At 35.3% G+C, this 21,538-nt stretch overlaps 1 protein-coding gene and 1 pseudogene across 1 annotated transcript in view; both read left to right on the top strand.

Annotated features, from left to right (window-relative positions):
• Positions 1 to 21,538, top strand: part of Tex11 (testis expressed 11) — a 290,767-nt gene that overhangs the window by 188,528 nt on the left and 80,701 nt on the right. The window contains exons 16-18 of the mRNA XM_077793635.1: positions 505 to 629; positions 7,500 to 7,585; positions 8,721 to 8,777. Coding sequence (XP_077649761.1) covers positions 505 to 629; positions 7,500 to 7,585; positions 8,721 to 8,777 — 268 coding nt within the window. The remainder of the gene's footprint in view (positions 1 to 504; positions 630 to 7,499; positions 7,586 to 8,720; positions 8,778 to 21,538) is intronic.
• On the top strand, positions 15,367 to 17,480 carry LOC113199584 (small ribosomal subunit protein eS24 pseudogene; annotated as a pseudogene).

Below are 21,538 nucleotides of genomic sequence, written 5' to 3'. Positions count from 1 at the left end.
TGAATAGTGGTTATTGAACCCAGAGAAACAATGCACCACTATACCCTAGCCCCATATTTTACTCTTACAAGCATTACTTGATGAGAATCCTTGGATGTGTATGGTTTTTTTTTTTTTAATATTTATTTTGTAGTTTTAGGTGGACACAATATCTTTATTTCTACACTTATGTGGTGCTGAGGATCGAACCCAGTGCCTTGTGCATGCTAGGCGAGCACTCTACCACTGAGCCACAACCCCAACCCCTGGATGTGTATGTTTACTCTTGCAAATACATTCATAGGATAAATTCACAGAAGCACAGTTGTTCAGTTGAGCATTTTTTATGATATTCAAATCTTCCTTGACAGTTAACCAACTCATATGATTTTGTGAATCTTAATTAATATTCTAAAGATATTAATGCTCTAAAATAAGTTCCAAATTTGTTGTGATACAATTAACTCTACATGAGTATTAACTTTGATAAGAATATCTCAATTTTATTGTTTCCTTGTTTTTCAGCTCTTCAGGCAATCACTACTTTAGAGAGTTTATTAACAGCTGAAAAGCCAGAAGATAATGATCTACTTGAAGATAGAGGTTCACATACTATGCTCCTAAATTTAGCTGCCCAGTTTGCTCTAGAGGTAATTCATATGTTTCTGTCTCCTAGACTTCTACCCCTTTTCCTTTTTGAAAGACATTTAATAGAATTCATCAGTTAGTTACAGAGTCTCTACTGTTTGTTTTGCCTCACATTTTCTAAACCAAGCTTGGAATTGCTTTATTTCTCTTTCTTTGTAATGCAGGCTAAGATAAACGAAACATAATGAAATAATAGATTTCTGCTTAAATAACAGAAAAAAAGTAAGCATAGCAAAACACTAATTTCTAAAAGAAATCCCAGGTTTAAAATGCTATATTATGCAAGTAAATAGGTATCTTAATTGGAAATATTTTTTAATCAGATTGAACAAAATGCTTTAAATTTTTGTGAATGCTTTTAGTTTATAACCATAAAAAATTACTCTAGATATAATAAATACTTGCAACCCTGTTTTTTACTTGCATAATTCTTTAGGAAAAGAATCCTAGCAGCTCTGGTACTCTTAGATTGAGTTTGAGTATTGGCTCTGTGGCTTAATAAGTGCCTAATTTCTTTGAGTTTTCATTTGTCATTTGCACAATAAAAATAATACCCTTCTCTAGGACTGTTATGAAAACTGATAAGTTGGCTGAAAATTGGTATGTAAACTGTGAAGCTTGATCTTCTTATTTATTTAAACTACTTTAGTTTCTGATTCTTTCTTTATGAAAACTATCTTTCTGCTCAGAGCTACTATTTCATAATTCTTCTATTAGCTCTGTTCTGCTTTTTATATCTATTGTAAATGTATAAACCTTCCTTTAAAAATGTAGTTGCCTTTGGGTTTCACACTACAGAATTTCTCTCATTTCCTCCTTTTCCCCATCCTGAACAAACACATCCTATGTCTGCATTTGCCAATTTTTTTCTTTCTCAGGAGTTCAGTTACCCTACTCATTAATATCAAAACACATCTCATCCAAACCCTATTTAACAACTACTTTGGACAAGATATTGGTCTATGTGCTAGAATTATGGTCACCAAGGAATTCTCAAGTCAATTTGTACAAGCTATCCATTAGCAATGTAAGATCAATGTAAGAACTATCCATATGTAGGATAAAGACCAACTAACTACTATACAGGTTAAAAATTACTGGAGTTCAGAGTAGAAAGAGAGCACTGAAAACTGGAATGTTTCTACAGTGAAGGGAAACCTTAGGTTAGACTTTTTAGGTTTACAACATTTTTCTTTTGCAGTGCTGAGATCAAACCTAAGTCCTCATGCAGACTAGGCAAGTGCTTTACCACTGAGCCATACCTTCAGCCTCATGTAAGAAAAAGGTTTTTCTAAGGGTGTAATGATGTAAACAAGACATGGAAAAAGGAATGTAATTGGCTTTAGATACACTATACTTGGTTAGAATAATAGCTGATTTCTCTAGCATTCCAGATCTTGTGCCTAATAGAATAGTGGCTTATATCATTATGATAATGATATAGAGAAGCTTAGAGTAAAGGATAAGAAATAGCTTTGGGCAGATTGTATAATGCTTTTATTTTCTAAACAATAAGATGGTTGATGGTAATTTATGTAAAGGTAGTGCTTTGAGAAAATAATTTTGCTTATGCCTAGGACTGAGTAGAGAGAAATTAGAGATGGGCAGGATAGGAGACCATGGTAATAATCCAGTCTTAAGGTGATAAGAATCTAGGTAAGGGTAGTAGAAGTATGATTCTAAGCAGGTAAAACATTACTTTCTCTTCTATCAATCATTCTCTTTACGAAATTCACCTCTCTTCACACAAGAGATAATGTGTGTATTCTAGGTTCTGAAAACTCAGGCAGCCAAGAAGAGAACTTGCACAGATTCCTACCACCATCTCTGCTCACACACCAGATATTCTGCCTTCTCCACTGCCATCATGGATGAACTATCCATGTTCCTTCCTATAGCTAACCTTTCAACTTAAACACTTGTTTCCATCGCTTCTTGCCTTTTTTCTCTCTTACATTGTCAACTTTTTGTTTTCTTATTGGTTCATTCCCATCAGCATATAACATATAAAATTATCCCATCTCAAACAAACAAAAGCCAAAAGATTCTCTTGGCCTTCCTTCTCTTATCAACTACTGTCCAATTTCTTTTCTTCTCTTTGTAAAAAACTTCCCTGAGATGGAACCTACACTTGTTCTTCCAATGATCTCCTAAGCCTTGTTCAGTCAGGCTTTTGTCACTGAAAAAAGTACTTTTATCTACTAAGAGTGCTTTTGTCAAGTCATCAATGACTTCTGTATTGTAAATCGTGATGGTTAAATATTAGTCCTTATTGTATTTTACCAATCTGAAGTGGCCAGCACAGTTGATCATTCTTTCCTCTTTGAAACATAGTTGGCTTCCATGATTACCATTATCCTTGTTTTTCTCCTACCTCATGAGTCACTCTTTCATTCTTCTTTGCTGATTCCTTTTCTCCTCTCCTAGTCTCAAGTGATGACCTTAGGAGTGTTTGTGGTTCAAGAAAAGATGATAAGGTATAAGCTAATCATCTAGGAAAGCAGGAAAGTGCTAGGGAAGCGTGATATACTTGGCTCTTTTGTGTGTGCGTGGAACTGAGAATTGAACTGGGAGGCACTCTACCACTGAACTACATCCCCAACCACCACAAAAGGTATTTTAAAGTAATACAAGTATATGCATTATTTTTTTCTAGGCCACATTCTGCTGAATGGATGCAAGCACAAAAGTCAGTATAGCTGGATGTGGTAGCACATGCTAATCCTAGACTCAGGAGGCTGAGGCAGGAGGATCACAAGTATGAGGCTAGCCCGGGTAACTTAGTGAGTCCCTGTCTCCAAATATATGAAGAACTAGAGATGTAGCTCAATGGTAGAGCACCCCTGGGTTCAATCTCTAGTACCCCTCCAGACAAAATCAATAGAATATTGGACTGAGGGTTTTGCCAGATAAATACAGTGAATGAAAAGAAGAGCAAGAAAATCTAGGATGAAGGGAGTGATTATAATTCAGTTTTATGGAACTTAAACTTGGTATGGAGGAAGACTTTAAGAGGATGAGGGATGGTAAAAGTTGGTAACATCAATGAGTTGGAGGTCTTACTGCAAGTAAGGATTGAGAAGTCAGCATAATAAAATAAGTGAGTTGGAAATGTTAAGAGATAATGATTAGAAAGTGGAATATACCTGATGCTGAAAGCTGGAGTGAAAGACTAGGGCGAGGGAGTGAGGTACTTAGGGCATGAAACATAAGAGGGCACTCTCAGGGTGAGCAAGTCTGGGCTTGGTACTTGTATCATACCGAAAGTGAGTGCCTCCTTATACTTTGTACCCTAGGTGCCTCACTTGCCTCATCTGACTCACCCTAGTCCCAGCCCTAAGAGTATGAAAGGGCTGCAATTATTAGTAATGACAGGGTCTAGGGAATGGCTGTAGGAGTGAATGACTGAGGTAATTGGCAGAGTGGAATGGAGGGAGCTAAGAGACTAAGGATATTAGGAGGATTGCCTGTCCATGTATTGAAGTTGCCAAAAAATAAGACAGGAGTAGTTTGTGTAGAAAATAACTCTGCAATAGTTAAGCCATCAAGAAATGAGAAGAAATAGCTTAGGAGCTGATGGACCACAGTAACAATGAGAGATAGTGGGTACTATAGTCTGGTGACAAGAAATTCAAAGTCAGGGTTTTAGGAAAGAAAAAAAATTATTTCAAAATAATAACAAAAAGTGAGAAGGATACCTACTCCATCTCCAGGCCTAGGGGTAGAAGGACAATGAGAGCAAAATCAGGCACCATTTGATAGGGTTCCAGTAGAAGCAGCCTCTTTGGTAGAAACCTAGATTTCTATTATAGCAATAATGTGGAGGGGACTTTCAGAAAAGAGTTTGCTTTTATAAGAGATTTTGCTGGTAATAGACTAAATTTCTGAGAGCATATTAGAAGGTGTGGGGTGTTGGGGGGAGATGAGAAAAAGAAGAGAGAATATATACAGCCTTTCAGGGATTAGCATGCTGAAAATGAAGGTGCTCTGACAGTCTGGGTTACTCCTAATAAAAAGAGATAAACAGCACGAAGAGTAGTTTAAGTGGATTCAAGGTAGTATTAGCAAGGCTGTGTTTGTGGTAGACAGTTGTGATTTTCTGGGGCTAATATGAAACCATTGTTTTTGTCAGTGAGTTATATTTTCATTTGACCTTCTTGCCGTAGCTCTTTTGAGAACACAAAATGAACAGGTTCAGATGTGATTTCCCTTGCCCTTAATGGGCAATAATGCAGATAACTTGATTGTATTTTTAAAAATGTATTAGTGCATTATATTCATATAAAATATTGGGGTTCATTTTTACCTACTTATACAAGCATGAATTAATTTGCTCCAATTCAGTTCCTAGTACTTCCCATTTTTCTTCCCTCCTTCCTCACCCGTTTCCTTTCTTCTATTCTACCACTCTTTCTTCTATTCATTTAGAGTTTTTTTTTAATCAATTAGTGTATTATAGATAATACACAAAGGTGAAATTCACTATGGTATATTCATATATGTACACAGGATAGTTGGGTCAGTTTCATACCCACCATTCTTCCTTTTTCCTGTCCCTCCTTCCTCTCTCTCAGTCCCCATCCTCTACTCTACTGATCTCTCTTCTATTTTCATGGGAAGCCCCCCCACACACACACACCAACTTTTTTCCCTTATCTTGGTTTGACTTCTGAATATGAGAGAAAACATTTGACCCTTGACTTTCTGGGTCTGGCTTATTTCACTTAACATGATGTCCTCCTCTTCCATTCATTTACCAGTAAATGCCTTAATTTCATTCTTATTTATGGCTGAGGTTAAAACTCTATTGCATATATATCCCATATTTTCTTAATCCATTTATCTGTTAATGAACATCTGGGCTAATTCCATAACTTGGCTATTGTGAATTGTGCTACTATAAATATTGGTGATCTTAGATCTGATTTTAGATTTTTTGGCTGATTTTAGATCTTTTGGCTATATACCATGGAGTGGGATAGCTGGGTCATATGGTGGTTCCATTCCTCATTTTTTTTGAGGGGTCTCCACCCTGCTTTCCAGAGCAGTTTTACTAATTTGTGGTTCCATCAATGCTGTATATCTTTCCCCCATATGCTTGCCAGTATTTGTTATCGTTTGTATTTTTGATAATTGCCATTCTGTTTAGAATTGAGATGAAATCTCAATGTAGTTTTGACTTACATTTCCCTGATTGCTACAGATGTTGAAATTTTTTTCACATATCTGTTGGCCATTTGTATTTCTTCTTTTGAGAAGTATCTGTTTATTTCTTTTACCCATTTATTAATTGAGTTATTTATTTATTTACTTACTTATTTTTGGTGTTCAGTCTTTTGAATTCTTTATATATTCTGGATTAATCCTCTGTCTGAGGAGCAGGTGGCAAAAATCTTTTCCCATTCTATAGGCTTCCTCTTCCTGCTCTTAATTATTTACTTTGCTGGCAGAAGCATTTAATTTGATGCTGTCCCACTTATTGATTCTCAGTTATATTTCTTGCTCTTTAGAAGACTTGTTAAGGAAGTCCATGCCTGTGCCAATATGGTGAAGTGTTGTGCCTACATTTTCTTCTAGAAGTTGTAGATTTACTGCTCTAATTCTTAGGTCTTTGATTTCACTTTGAGTTGACTTTTGTGCAGGGTGAAAGATAGGAATATATTTTCATTCTTCTACATATGGATATCCAGTTTTCCCAGCACCATTGGTTAAAAAGGCTCTTTTCTCCAATATATATTTTTTGGCACCTTTGTTGAGTATCAGATGACTCTATATGGATTTGTCTCTGTGTCTTTTATTCTGCTCCATTGGCCTTCATGTCTGCTTTGGTGCCACTACCAGGCAATTTTTGTTACTAAAGCTCTGTAATATAATTTTAAATTAGGTATTGTGATATCTCTGGCATTGCTTTCTTTGTTTAGAATTGCTTTGGCTATTCTGGGTCTCTTATTCCTTCAAATGAATTTTAGAACTGTTTTTTTTTTTTCTAGTTCTGAGAAGAATGTCATTGGTATAACACTCTTGGTAACATAACCACTTTGACAATACTAATTTTGCCTATCCAAGAGCATGGGAGGTTTTTTCCATCTTCTAAAATCTTCAGTTTCTTTCCTCATTGTTCTACAGTTTTCATTGTAGAGGTCTTTTTCCTCCTCGGTTAGATTTATTCCAAAGTGGCTTTTTTTGGTGTGTTATTGTGAATGGCATGGTTTTCCTAATTTAAAAAAAAATTTAAATTAATTAATTAATTTTTTATTTATATATGACAGCAGAATGCATTACAATTCTTATTACACATACAGAGCACAATTTTTCATATCTCTGATTATATACAATGTATATTCACACCAATTCATGTCTTCATACATGCACTTTGGATAATAATGTCCATCACATTCCACCATCATTTCTAACTCCATGCCCCTTCCCATCCCCTGCCACCCCTCTGCCCTAACTAGAATTCGTTTCTTCCTTCCATGCTCCCTCTCCCTATCCCACTGTGAATCAGCCTCCTTATATCAAAGAAAACATTCAGCATAGTATAGAAAAGCTATTAATTTGTGTATGTTGATCTGTTATATATTGATTAATTTGTTTATCAATTCCAGAAGTCATCTGGTAGAGTTTTTGAGATCTTCTAAATATCGGATCATGTCATCAACAAACAGAGATCATTTGAGCTCTTCTTTTCCTATTTGTATCTCTTTTATTTTTTTCTCTTACCTGATTTCTCCGGCTAGAGTTTTTCAAGAGCTATATTGAGTAGAAGAGGTGAGAGTAGACATCCTTGTTCCTCTTCTTAGAGGACATGCTTTCAGTTTTTCTCTGTTGCTTTGATTTGTAATTTAACAAATTATGTCTGTTCTTTTTAGAATGGACAAGCCATTCCAGCAGGAAAAGCCCTGGAATATTTAGCTCAACATTCAGAAGACCCACAACAAGTTCTTACAGCTTTGAAGTAAGTAATCCATTCTATGGAGGGGAAAAGATTTCTTTTGCTCCTTTTGCCCTTGATCTATAATCTGACAAAGTAGTGCTGATGAACTCAGTGCCAACTCTTATATCTATTAACCCTGGTACTCAAAGTAAAAAAAAAAAAAAAAAATACAACTGAACTTGATCTTCCTTCTTCTCTTTTTCTAGGAAGGAAAATGGTTTGTCAAAAGGGAGTTTTTACATACAATAGTGAGGGGAAAAAAAGAGCGGGTTGGGACATGATAACTACTAATGTGACTGAGAAAATGCCAGTGTGAAAAATGGGAAACCAGAAGGATCCTAGAATGGTTTTTCTTTTTTTTTTTTAATTGGTTGTTCAAAACATTACAAAGCTCTTGACATATCATGTTTCATACATTAGATTCAAGTGGGTTATGAACTCCCATTTTTACCCCAAATACAGATTGCAGAATCACATCTGTTACACATCCACATTTTTACATAATGCCCTATTAGTAACTGTTGTATTCCAGCACTGCATATAAATAAATGAATAAAGGTTCGTCAACATCTAGAATGGTTTTTCTGTTGGCCAACTTCAGGCCACACTTCCAAAGGGAAAAGTAGTCACAGAAATAAAAGGGGAGTTGAGATACTTGCATGCCCTCAGGTAAATATCTAAAATCATTCAGGACAGTGGTATTGCTTAGAGCGTTTTCAGGTTTGAAACAAACAACTGTTTTGTCAGTTTGTCATTGTGCTTCCAGTTCCCTTAAAAGAATAGTGAACATTTTTTATGTAGAACCTGAAGATCAGTTTTAGGTTCCTTTATAAGATGAAAAATATAAAGCCATGTACACCATACGTGCTGTTCTAGCAGATGTTGTTGAACAGTGATACAAACCTTGGAACCATTTAGTAACTTCTGATAAGCAAAATTTTTTATTTTAAAATTATCTTATTAAATTCCACTTTCAAAATTACAAAATTGTTATATTTTCATTGCAACCATTAAAACAAATCAAAGATCTTTAAATACAATAAGCTTAATTTCCCCCTTCTCAATTCTGCCTCCTGGGGTAATCAGAGTTAATGACTTGGTATATATTCTTTAACATGTTTCCTAAGAATCCCTTTCTCTATTACTTTTTATGCAGATGTCTGTTTCGTCTTGTTCTTCCACAAGTTAATCAAACTCCGGGTTCTGAAAATAAGTAAGTTATTTCAATAGAAACGATGGATTCCATTAGAAATATTATAATAATTTTAAATACAAAACTTACATTGAGTGATACGTAATGTAGTAGATAAGATTAATACAGGGCTAGTCTTCCTGGTTTCATATCCTGGCTCTGCTATTTATTAAATGTGGACCTTGGGAAAATTTCTTAACTTTTCTTTCTCCATCTATAAAATGGAAATAAAATAGAATATACCTCACAGGGCTGCTGTGGTTACTCAATAGTGAATTAACACATTTAAAAGGCAAAAGATTTATGTAATCTGAAGAGAAGCCAGGGTATAAGTTAACATGTAAAACAGTGCCAGGCACTTAATAAACCTTTAGTAATGTTATATATGATCTGATTATGATATTGCATGTTTCCCCTTTTCTTAATAGTAGACTCAAATATAGACATTTCTTTTACTTTCCTGCAGAACAAATAACCTGAATAGCTTGTTGATTCTGATTCTCTATCAGGTCAGCCAACAAGCATTCAAATATGTTTCTACTCACAATTTCTATGGTATAAGACACCAAACTTAACAATTCATGGAAGAATTTGGGCACCAGTCTTTTTGTGCTTAAAGTTCATTATCTCCTGATGATTTGAAAGAAAATTCTATTCATGATTTGAATTAGGGATAACTTCCAGATAAATTATCACCCATCTCTGAATTATTTGCTCAGACAAGAGCTTTGTAATAATGAGTCTCTGCCATATTTTTTTTTTATATTTGCAACTGGTGTCAGTATATTTTTTGAATTAATTTTTGGGAAATATAACTGAGATGGCATTGGATGTATAACTTGTTTTATCATATTACAGATTTTACCCAAGCACATATGATAAGTTTTGCCATTTCTTCACAGGCTGTATGAATCAATTAGAAAGGTATTACATCTTAAAAACAAAGATGATAGAGGAAAGAGACTAGGAGGTAGGAGATGGGGAGAGGGGGGAAGTGCTTGGAGTGATATTAGCCAAATTATATTGTTATATTGTGTGCATGTACAAATATGTAACAACAAATCCCATCATTATTTACAATTATAATGCACCACTAAAAATGGAGAAAAGAGAAAAAAAATGAAGGTGAGGCATTTGGAAATTTTCATAATGACCAAATGTTTGGTATTAAGAAATTATTAACTTTTAGGCATGTAATGATTATGCATGTTTATATTTTTTAAAAAATCCCTTATTTCTTAGAGATGCATCCTTTAAATATATATAGATGAAATTATGTGATGTCTAAAATTTGCTTCAAAATAACATAGGAAGAAAAATAGATGGCGATAACAATGAGATAAGATGGATGGTGTGTTAGTAATTAGTAAAGCTAAGTGATAAGTACATGGAAATTTATTATACTTGTCTTTGCACATTTGAACATGTTTGAAATTTTCAGCAATAAAATTGTTGGGATTTTTGTGGTGGTTGATTTGAAAGAAGGAAACTTTAAAAGAAGGCGATCACACTTTGAAACTATTAGATTGTAAGAGCTCCTTGAAGGATAAAACTATTTGTATTTGTCCTTGCATCTCTGGAACCTAGGATACCATCTGACACATAATTGCCACTCAATATTTAAATTGACTGAAAGTCAATTCTTAAGAACACCTTAATCTCATTCCATGCAATTGTGACATGCAGTCAAACCTCAATCATTGGTATTATTTAGGTAAAGGGTAAGGGAAGGGATCTTGTTTGAATTAATTATAAATAATAGAATATTTAAATATATAAATAATAAAATATTTAAAAATAGAACATTTAAAAATTTATTATTTTCAAGTAGAGGTAGTAATAGAGAACATCTTCTAGCAGTTTCAGGTAGAAGTTAGCATTTGATATAACAACAATTACACTAGCCTGTAAATTTTTTTTTCAAAGCACCTAATTCAATGAGAAAGTTAGGAGAATTGAATTTTAGTTTCAGTTCTTTTAGTGACTTCTGTTTACCTGAAGCAATGGCAACTTATTTATCTTCTCTAAGCTATATTTTCTTTATCTGCAAAATTTAAAAAGCTGAACTGGATAATTTAAAAAGTTATTTTCTCTTCTAAAATTCTTGTAAGTTTAAATTAGCAACATCTACCTAAGTACTAACAATTTATGTGCTAAACTACTTAAAAGATGTTTGTCTTATAAATACACATACCTTTCCATGTCCATGTCTTTATTCTTATTTGTATTATTTATTTGCTTTAATGGACCCTTCCTAGATTATTTTATATTTAGTCCCTGAATTAAATAGTAAAGAAGTCAACTTTAGCTCAGCTGAAATTCAAATTAATAAAATTTATTTGAGAAGTTGCTCTATATAAACTTGTAAGACTTTTAAGATTTATCAGTGAGAAAGCTGCTACTTTTCCTGAAGCACAATGTTTATTGAGTAATATTAAACCCCTTCCTGATAAGAATGGTCTTATCAGGTATGCTATACCATATATTCTGTAAACTTCTTTAGATAATTTTGCCAATACTTCCATATTCTTTTTTTTTAGCTAAATGGGCTTTTATTCTGTTAAATTTTCATTTTATTTAATTTTTTAAATGTTAAGACTTTTTAGCCAGGCATAGTGGTACAACCTATAATCATTCTTTTTTTTCATATCCTTTTTTTTATTATTAGTTGTTCAAAACATTACAAAGCTCTTGACATATCATATTTCATACATTTGATTCAAGTGGATTATGAACTCCCATTTTTACCCCATATACAGATTGCAGAATCACATCGGTACAACCTATAATCAGAGTGATTCAGGAAGCCAAGGCAGGAGGAGCACAAGTTTAAGGCCAGTCTCAGTAAACTAGTGAGGCCTTCAGCAACTTAGTGAGACCCTGTCTCAAGATAAAAAGTAAAACGGACTGGGAGGGTTGAGGTTGTGGCTCAGTGGTAAAGCGCTCGCCTAGCATGTGTAAGGCCCTGGGTTTGATCCTCAGCACCACATACAAATAAATAATACAAATAAATAAAATAAAGGTATTATGTCCACCTACAATATATATATATATATATATATATATATATATATATATATATATTTTTTTTTTTTTTTTTTTTTTTAAAAGGACTGGGAATGTAGCTCAGTGGTAAAGCCTCCCTGGCTAAAATCCCCAGTACCCCCCTGCAACATGCACCAAAAAGTTAAGACTTTTCAAAGAGCAGTTTCAGGTTCACAGCAAAATTGAGAGGAAAGTGCAGAAATTCCCATGTACCCCCACCCGCCTCCATGCCTAACCTCCCCCATTATTAACATTCTCCACCAGAGAAATATAGTCATTACTAACTCACAAACATGAGCTGACACATCACAATCACCTAAAGTATATAGTTCACATTAGAATTCACAGCCTATATTCTGTGGTTTTTGACAAATGTATTATGACATGTTTTCATCATTACAGTATCATACAGAGCATTTTCACTTTCCTAAAAATCCTCTGTGCTCTATTTATTCGTTCCTCCTCCATCAACCCCTGACTGTCTTCATAATTTGATCTTTTTCAGAATGTTATATAGTTGGAATAATATAGTATTATTTCATGTTGGCTTTTTTCATTTAGTAATATGCATTCAAGATTCCTGCATTGTCTTTTTGGGATTGATATCGTACATCATTTCAGCACTGAATATGAATAACATTATATTGTATTAATGTACCATTTTTATTCATTCAGCTATTGAAGGGCATCTTAGTTGCCTCCAATTTTTAGCAATTATGAATAAATCTGCTATAAACATCTATGTGTAGATTTTTATGTGGACATAATTTTTCAGCTCCTTTGGGTAAATGTTAAGGAGTGTGTCTTCTGGGCCATGTGGTAAAACTGTCTAGTTTTATAACAAACTGCTAAACTCTTTTCCAAAGTGGCTGTACCAGTTTGCAGTCCCATATGCAATAGTTGAGAGCTACTGTTGTTTCATATTCTCAGCTGCATTTGATGTTGTCAAAATTTTAGATTTGGGTCATTCTAATAGGTGTATAGTGATGTCTCATTGTTTTATTTTTTTCATTTTCCCTGACATTTGATGTGGTACATCTTTTCATATGCTTATTTGCCATATGTATATTTTCTTTGGTGAAGTTTCTGTTAAGATTTTTAGTCTATTCCTTTTTTTTCCAAGAATTTTAGGATCTTTGTGTCAGGAATCAGGGACAAAGACCAAGAATACTTATCATACCACAGCTGTCTCCTGTTCTTTAACCATAGATCCCTTATAACAAAAGGATCATAATAGTTAAAAAATCTTGGCACACTACTAGCATCCCATTTAGTCATTAATAATTTTTTCCAGTCCATCATATCATATAATATTATCTCCCAGGTTAAGGACAGTATGTTTCCAGGCTTCTATTCAATTTTGTCATGTTCCAAAAGTAGAAGTGGTTTTAGCAATATATGGTATATGGCTTTGTCTTTTCAGGTGTCTGGTATAATTAAACTAAGAGACAGTATCATCTCTTACTCTGAGACTATACTGAAGTGTTGATGTGATACTGGATTTCACTTATCACATAGCCCATTTGTCCATGCCTTACTTTCAGCTACTAATTCTTCTTTTCTCAATTTTTAACCAAAATGTCCACATTTGGAAGGAACTTTAGATTCAGCCACTGTGCTGGTCCAGATTGCAGAGAGCAATACTAGTCTAACAAGTGCCTCTCCTTCAGTTCATTCCCATTTATATGGGGTAGGGTTATATAGATAGAGAACTAGTAGTCCATCTTGATCACTAGGCAGTGCAGCTGCATTAACCCCATTTTGCCAGATAGGATAAAGGCACAATCTGCTCCATGAGGCTCTTGGGAATTCAGTTTAAAAGATGTAAATATATAGTAGCTGAGCATGATGATGCAAATCTGTAATCTCAGCACTTGGGACCCTAACGCAAGAGAAATGCTTGAGTCCACAAGTTCAAAACCAGTCTGGGCAACACAGGAATTCCTCACATCAAAAAATAAATAGAGCTGGGTGCGGTGGCACACACCTGTAATCCCAGCGGCTCAGGAGGCTGAGGCAGGCGAATCACAAGTTTAAAGCCAGCTTTTTGTTGATTAGTTGAGAGGTGCTTATAGGACACTGTCCAAGTGATAGTAGATTCCAACAGCACCTTGTGCAATTCTAATGTCAGTCCTAGGGGAAAAAGAACTTCTGAGTACCTACCTCCTCCTTGCATTCTGCAGGTAACATGATCATGTAAAAATCACTAACATTTTATTATGGAGTTCTTCTGGGCACTGCCATCCCCATTAGAGTGTTTTTATCTAAGACATTGTGGATATTTCAGTTTTCAAGATGTCTGTATGTCCTTCAATCATGGGATAGTTTCAGTTAATTTTTTAAATATTTTTTTAGTTGTAGATGGACATAATACCTTTATTTTGTTTATTTATTTTTATGTGGTGCTGAGGATCAAACTCAGTGCCTCACACGTGCTAGGCAAGCACTCTACCACAGAGCCACAACCCCAGCCCAGTTTCAGTTAATTTTTAATAAGTCAGTAAATGTCCTCAAATGGCCCATTCAGCATATCCAATTAGCATCACCTTATGGGTGGACTTATATGCTTTCTGTTTTACAATAGTGGGTAAGAGGAACATTCCCTAGTCAGATAACAGTGTTCATCCCTATACTACAATCAGGTAAAAGAGACATAAAATGTCATGTAAAGCATGTCCAGATATACCTGTTCTCCTTTAGACTTTTACCTTAATCCCATCAACCCTCATAATCCTAACTGAAGCTTCCATGAGAACTTCATCAAAAGGTTTCAGTTTTACAGTACTAGGAAATGTAGACATTTCCCAGTCAGTCAGTATCAGTTCTTATAAAATGTTTAGAATAAAGACCATGGGCCCTTTGGGCTCATTTTTAAATTGGGCTGTTGTCTTTTTTGTTGAGTTTTAAGAGTTCTTCGTATATTTTGGATGATAGTTGTTTATCAAAAGTGTCTTTTGCACATATTTTCTCCCAATCTGTGGTTTGTCTTCCCATTCTCTTGACATTGTTTTTTGCAGATAATTTTTTTTGTTAATTTTAATGATATCTACTTTATTATTTCTTTCTTTCATGTATCACATATACTATGTTGTATCTAAAAAGTAATAACCATACCCAAGGTCATTTGTGATTTTTTTGTTATCTTCTACAAGTTTTATATTTTTGTGTTTTACATTTAAGTCTAATATTTATTTTTAGAAAATATTTTGAAGGGTATAAGGTCTGTGTCTAGATTAAATTTTTTTTTTGCACATGGATGTCTAATTGTTTCATCAGCATTTGTTGAAAGGAATATCTTTGCTACTTTGTCAAAGATTAGTTGACTATATTTATGTGGGACTACTTCTGGACCTTGTACTCTATTTCATTGATCTATGTGTCTTTTATTTCACCAATACCATACTGTCCTAATTGCTATGGCTTTATGGTAAGCTTGAAAGTCAGTAGTAGTATCAGTCATTGACTTTGTTCTCCTTCAATATTATGTTGGTTATTCTGGGTCTTTTGGCTCATATAAATAAGAATCAGCTTGGTGTCTTTTCCTACCTGACTTCTTGAAGAAGTCATGAATTACACAGTAACTATCTGGACTACAAACTTCATGACCAACTGACTACTTCAGAGGAAACAAATAGCCATTAATGTCCTTCACCTTGTGAAGGCAATGCACTTAAGACAAAATTGGGAAAAATTCGTCAAAATGCACAAGACCACACCAGATATTATCTTTGTATTTGGATTCAGGATGAATTTTGGTAGTGTCTAGACAACTGTGGCATGATTTGAGATTCCTTGGATTATGCAAAGATAAATGAGCCAAAATATAGACTGGTAAGATATGGCCTGAATAAGAAGGAAGAAACCTTGAAAAAACAGCAAAAGAAATGCAAGAACAGAATGAAGAAAATTGGGGGGACTGCAGAAGCCGAAGTTGGTGCTGGCAAAAAGCCATGTAGATCTTATATACATTCTGTTAGATTTATACCTACGTATTTCATTTTGGGAGATATGAATGTAAATGGTATTGTGTTTTTAATTTCAAATTCCCCTTGCTCCTTGTTGATATATTGGAAAGCACTTGACTTCTGTACAGTTACCTTATTTTCTGCAACCTTATTATAATCACTTAGTTCTAGGATTGTATTTGTCAGTTCATTTGGATTTTCTGGATAGATGAACAAAGACTGTTTCATTTATTTCTTCCTATTCCAAATGTCCTTTTCCCCTATTCTTGTCTAATTGCAATAGCTAAGTTTCTTAGTTCATTTGGAGTGTTATAACAAAAATACCAAAGACTGGGTGGCTTCTAAACAACAAAAATTTGCTACAATTCTGAAGGTTGGGAAGTCCCAAGATCAACATGCCAGCAAATTCAGTATCTCATGAGCATCTGTTTTATCACAGATGACCATCATCTCAGTTTTTGTTTGTCTTAGAAAACCTTTATTCTTCTTCAATTTTGAAGGGTAATTTTGCAAAGTATATAATTCTAGCTAGGTGAATATTTTTTCTCTCAACACTTTATTTGATTCCTGTCTCTTCTTTCTTTCATGGTTTTTGCCACAGTTTGGGGGTAGGTTGAGTGTCCCTCAAGGTATTATTGTGATTGAAGGCTTGGTCTGTGGGGTGGCAATATTGGAAATGCTATGGAACCTAGTGGAAGGTCCTTGGGTCACTGAGGGTTTAACCTTAGAGGGGATTATGAGACCCTAGTCACTCTGTCTGACTTTCTCTCTGTCTTCTTTGGTGATATAAACTCTTCCACAAATGTATTCTTGACATAATGTGCCACCATCTACTGCCCCCACCAGAGATCAAAGCAATGAGGCTACTTGATCTTAGACTTTGAGACTCCCAAACTGCGAACTAAATAATACTCTTTTTCTTTATAAGTAGCCTATGTCAGGTATTTCATTATAGTGATACAAAGCAGACTAATACCATTTCTGAGCAGACAGACTTCTTGTTTTTATTCTTCTATAGGTAAGATTTTCCCCCTCTGACTTATTTGAAGATTTTTCTGTACATTTTATTTCTTGTGGTTTGAAAACGATATGCCTAGGTGTCATTTTTTGGCATTTATCCTGCTTGGTGTTCTCTGAACTTCCTGGATCTGTGGTTTGGTGTGAAAATTAATTTTGGGGAAATTCTTAGCCATTGTTATTTCAAATAGGTTTTCTGTTTTGATTTCCTTCGTCTTCTTCTTCTGACATTCCCATTATACATATATTATGTATTTTGTAGTTGTTCCACAGTCCTTGGATACTCTGTTCTATTATTTTTTCAGTCATTGTTTTCTTTATTTTTCAGTATTGTAGATTTCTGTTGGTATATCCTTAAGCTCAGAAATTCTTTCTTTATATGTGTCCAGTCTACTAACAAGTCTATTGCAGGCATTCCTCATTTCTGTTACAATGTTTTGCAACTCCAATATTTATTTTTGGTTCTATTTTAGGATTTCCTTCACTCTGCTTATATTGCCCCATCTGTTCTTGCATGCTGTCTATTTTATCCATTAGAGCCCTTAACAGTATTAATCATAGTTGTTCTAAATTCCCCATCTGATAATCCCTACATCCCTGCCATGTCTGGTTCTTATGCTTGCTCTGTCTCTTCAAATCATGTTTTTTGCCATTTATTATGATGTTTATTTTTTCTTGACAGCCAGACATGATGTAACAAGCAAAAGGAACTGCTGTACATAGGCTTTAATACTTTGGTGGTAAAATGTGTTTGTGTGGGGGGTGGGGGTTCTGTGGTCCTATGACTAGGCCTCAGTCTTTTAGTGGCCTGTGCCATAGGACTGTGAACATCCATCACAAGAACTTCCCCAGGTTTTTCTCCTTTAGTGGAACAGGACTGGGTATGACTATTTCACTTTCCTGAACTCAGTTAGGCTCTAATAATACCCCATAAGGTAAGGTTCTGGTTAAGTGGTTTCTCTTGAGTAGGTCTTAAGAAGAACAAATGCTTTGGAACATTTCAAAATGATTCCCTTTTCTCCTCCTGTCAAAAGCTTTAAGGGATTTTTCTCCAACGTCTACTTTGAGAACCTGGCTTAGCTACTAGAGGTAAAATTTACAAAACTGTGGACCCCTTATGACTGAGTCTCCCTGGAGTTTTTAATTCTGAGACTTGTCCAGACTAAGCCTCCAGTGATTTGTCAATTATGGTTCAGGTTTTATTATTGCAGCACTTGCTTCCCACAGTGGTTTTCATTCTTGAGTCTCTGCTCCAATAAGCTGTGACTCCCTGTATTAACTTGTCTCTCTCTTTCTAATCTTTATGGCAGTGGTTCACCCTTTTTCTCACTGATCTTATGGATTCATGAATAGTTGTTGTTTGTTCAGTTTGTTCAGCTTTTGTTAGAAAAAGTCTATTTCGCTTGTTTTAAGAAAGAGTAGCAACTTCCAATCTCCTCACACACAGAACTGGAAACCATAAGTCCTCTGTAAAAAAAAATCATATACCTTTTAGAGAAGTTTGCCAGAGGATCAAGAGATCTAGGTAGTAAACTTGACTTTGTCACAAATCGCACCACTTTGGACAAATCATTCCCATCACCTGGTCTGTTTCCTCATCTGTAAAATGAAGAGTCTGTAGTAGATAAGTGTTTTTTAATGGTAATCTTTAGAGCCCTGAAAATTGTGTGTGGTACTGCCACAAGGACTTCCAGGAAGGTGGGGTACTGGGTTTTCATTCAACCCTGGTTCAACCAAAACACCTCTACTTTTCTTGTATTTATTTATTATTCAGTGCTGGAGATTGAACTTGGAGCCTGATGAATGTTAGGCAAGTGCTTAACCACTGAGCTATACCCGCAGCCTTATCTTTTCTTACATATTAGACTTCTATACAATTTTATTTAAAACAAAGGTTCTAATGGTTCTAATTTCTCGTATAAAAAAGCTTAGGTCTGGGGGCTGGGGCTGGAGCTCAGCGGTAGAGCACTTGCCTAGCACATACGAGGCACTGGGTTCAATCCTCAGCACCACATTAAAATAAATAAATAAATAAAAGATATTGTGTCCAACTACAACTAAAAAAATATTTTTTTTTTTATTTTTTATTTTTTTTATTGGTCGTTCATAACATTACATAGTTCTTAATACATCATATTACATGGTTGATTCACATGGATTATGAACTCCCGCTTTTACCCCGTATACAAATTGCTGTATCACATCAGTTTCCCTTCCATTGATTGACATATTGCCTTTCTAGTGTCTGATGTATTCTGCTGTCTGTCCTATTCTCTACTAACCCCCCTCCCCTCCCCTCGCCTCCCCTCCCATCCCCTTTTCTCTCTCTACCCCTTCTACTGTAAATCATTTCTTCCATTTGTATTATCTTGTCTTACCCCTCCTTTCCTCTTATATGACATTTTTTATAACCCTGAGGATCGCCTTCCATTTCCATGCACTTTCCCTTCTCACTCCCTTTCCCTCCCACCTCTCATCCCTGTTTAATGTAAATCTTCTTCTCAAGCTCTTCGTCCCTACCCTGTCCTTGTTCACTCTCCTTATATCAAAGGAGTCATTTGGAATTTGTTTTTTAAAGATTGACTAGCTTCACTTAGCATAATCTGCTCTAATGCCATCCATTTCCCTCCAAATTCTATGATTTTGTCATTTTTTAATGCAGAGTAATACTCCATAGTATATAAATGCCACATTTTTTTTATCCATTCATCTATTGAAGGGCATCTAGGCTGGTTCCACAGTCTTGCTATCGTGAATTGAGCTGCTATGAACATCGATGTAGCAGTGTCCCTGTAGCATGCTCTTGTTAGGGCTTTAGGGAATAGACCGAGAAGGGGAATAGCTGGGTCGAATGGTGGTTCCATTCCCAGCTTTCCGAGAAATCTCCATACTGCTTTCCAAATTGGCTGCACCAATTTGCAGTCCCACCAGCAATGAACAAGAGTGCCCTTTTCCCCGCATCCTCTCCAGCACTTATTGTTGTTTGACTTCCTAATGGCTGCCAGTCTTACTGGAGTGAGATGGTATCTTAGGGTAGTTTTGATTTGCATTTCTCTGACTACTAGCGATGGTGAGCATTTTTTCATGTACTTGTTGATTGATTGTATGTCCTCCTCTGAGAAGTGTCTGTTCAGGTCCTTGGCCCATTTATTGATTGGGTTATTTGTTATCTTATTGTCTAATTTTTTGAGTTCTTTGTATATTCTGGTTATTAGGGCTCTATCTGAAGTGTGTGGAGTAAAGATTTGTTCCCAGGATGTAGGCTCCCTGTTTATCTCTCTTATTGTTTCTTTTGCTGAGAAAAAACTTTTTAGTTTGAGTAAGTCCCATTTGTTGATTCTATTTGTTAACTCTAGCGCTATGGGTGTCCTATTGAGGAATTTGGCGCCCGATCCCACCGCGTGTAGATCATAACCAACTTTTTCTTCTATCAGATGCCATGTCTCTGATTTAATATCAAGCTCCTTGATCCATTTTGAGTTAACTTTTGTGCACGGCGAGAGATAGGGATTCAGATTCATTTTGGTACAAATGGATTTCCAGTTTTCCCAGCACCATTTGTTGAAGATGCTATCCTTCCTCCATTGCATGCTTTTAGCCCCTTTATCAAAAATAAGATAGTTGTAGTTTTGTGGATTGGTTACTGTGTCCTCTATTCTGTACCATTGGTCCACCCGCCTGTTTTGGTACCAGTACCATGCTGTTTTTGTTACTATTGCTCTGTAGTATAGTTTGAAGTCTGGTATCGCTATACCGCCTGATTCACACTTCCTGCTTAGTATTGTTTTTGCTATTCTGGGTCTCTTATTGTTCCATATGAATTTCATGATTCTTTTATCGATTTCTACAAGATATGCTGTTGGGATTTTGATTGGCATTGCATTGAACTTATATAGGACTTTTGGTAATATCGCCATTTTGATGATGTTAGTTCTGCCTATCCATGAGCAGGGTATATTTTTCCATCTTCTAAGTTCTTCTTCTATGTCTTTCTTTAGGGTTCTGTAATTTTCGTTGTATAAATCTTTCACCTCTTTTGTTAGGTTGATTCCCAAGTATTTTATTTTTTGGGGGGATATTGTGAATGGAGTAGTTGTCCTCATTTCCGTTTCAGAGGCTCTGTCGCTGATATACAGGAATGCCTTTGATTTATGCGTGTTGATCTTATATCCTGCCACTTTGCTGAATTCATTTATTAGCTCTAATAGCTTCTTTGTAGACCCTTTTGGGTCTGCTAGGTATAGAATCATATCATCTGCAAATAGTGATAATTTAAGTTCTTCTTTTCCTATTTTTATGCCTTTAATTTCTTTCGTCTGCCTAATTGCTCTGGCCAGTATTTCGAGGACTATGTTGAACAGAAGTGGTGAGAGAGGGCATCCCTGTCTTGTACCAGATCTTAGAGGGAATGCCTTCAATTTTTCTCCATTCAGAATGATGCTGGCCTGTGGCTTATCATAGATTGCTTTTACAATGTTGAGGTATGATCCAGTTATCCCTAATTTTTCTAGAGTTTTGAACATAAAGGGATGCTGTACTTTGTCGAAAGCTTTTTCTGCATCTATCGATATGATCATATGGTTCTTATTTTTAAGTCTATTGATGTGGTGGATAACATTTATTGTTTTCCGTATATTGAACCAACCTTGCATACCAGGGATGAATCCTACTTGATCATGGTGTATAATTTTTTTGATATGTATTTGAATCCGATTCGCCAGAATTTTATTGAGGATTTTTGCATCAAGGTTCATT

This window comes from Urocitellus parryii, chromosome X (assembly GCF_045843805.1).
Source record: "Urocitellus parryii isolate mUroPar1 chromosome X, mUroPar1.hap1, whole genome shotgun sequence".
Taxonomy (NCBI): Eukaryota; Metazoa; Chordata; class Mammalia; order Rodentia; family Sciuridae; genus Urocitellus; species Urocitellus parryii.
Note: the sequence above shows the minus strand (reverse complement) of the source record. Positions and strands in the feature narration are given on the sequence as shown.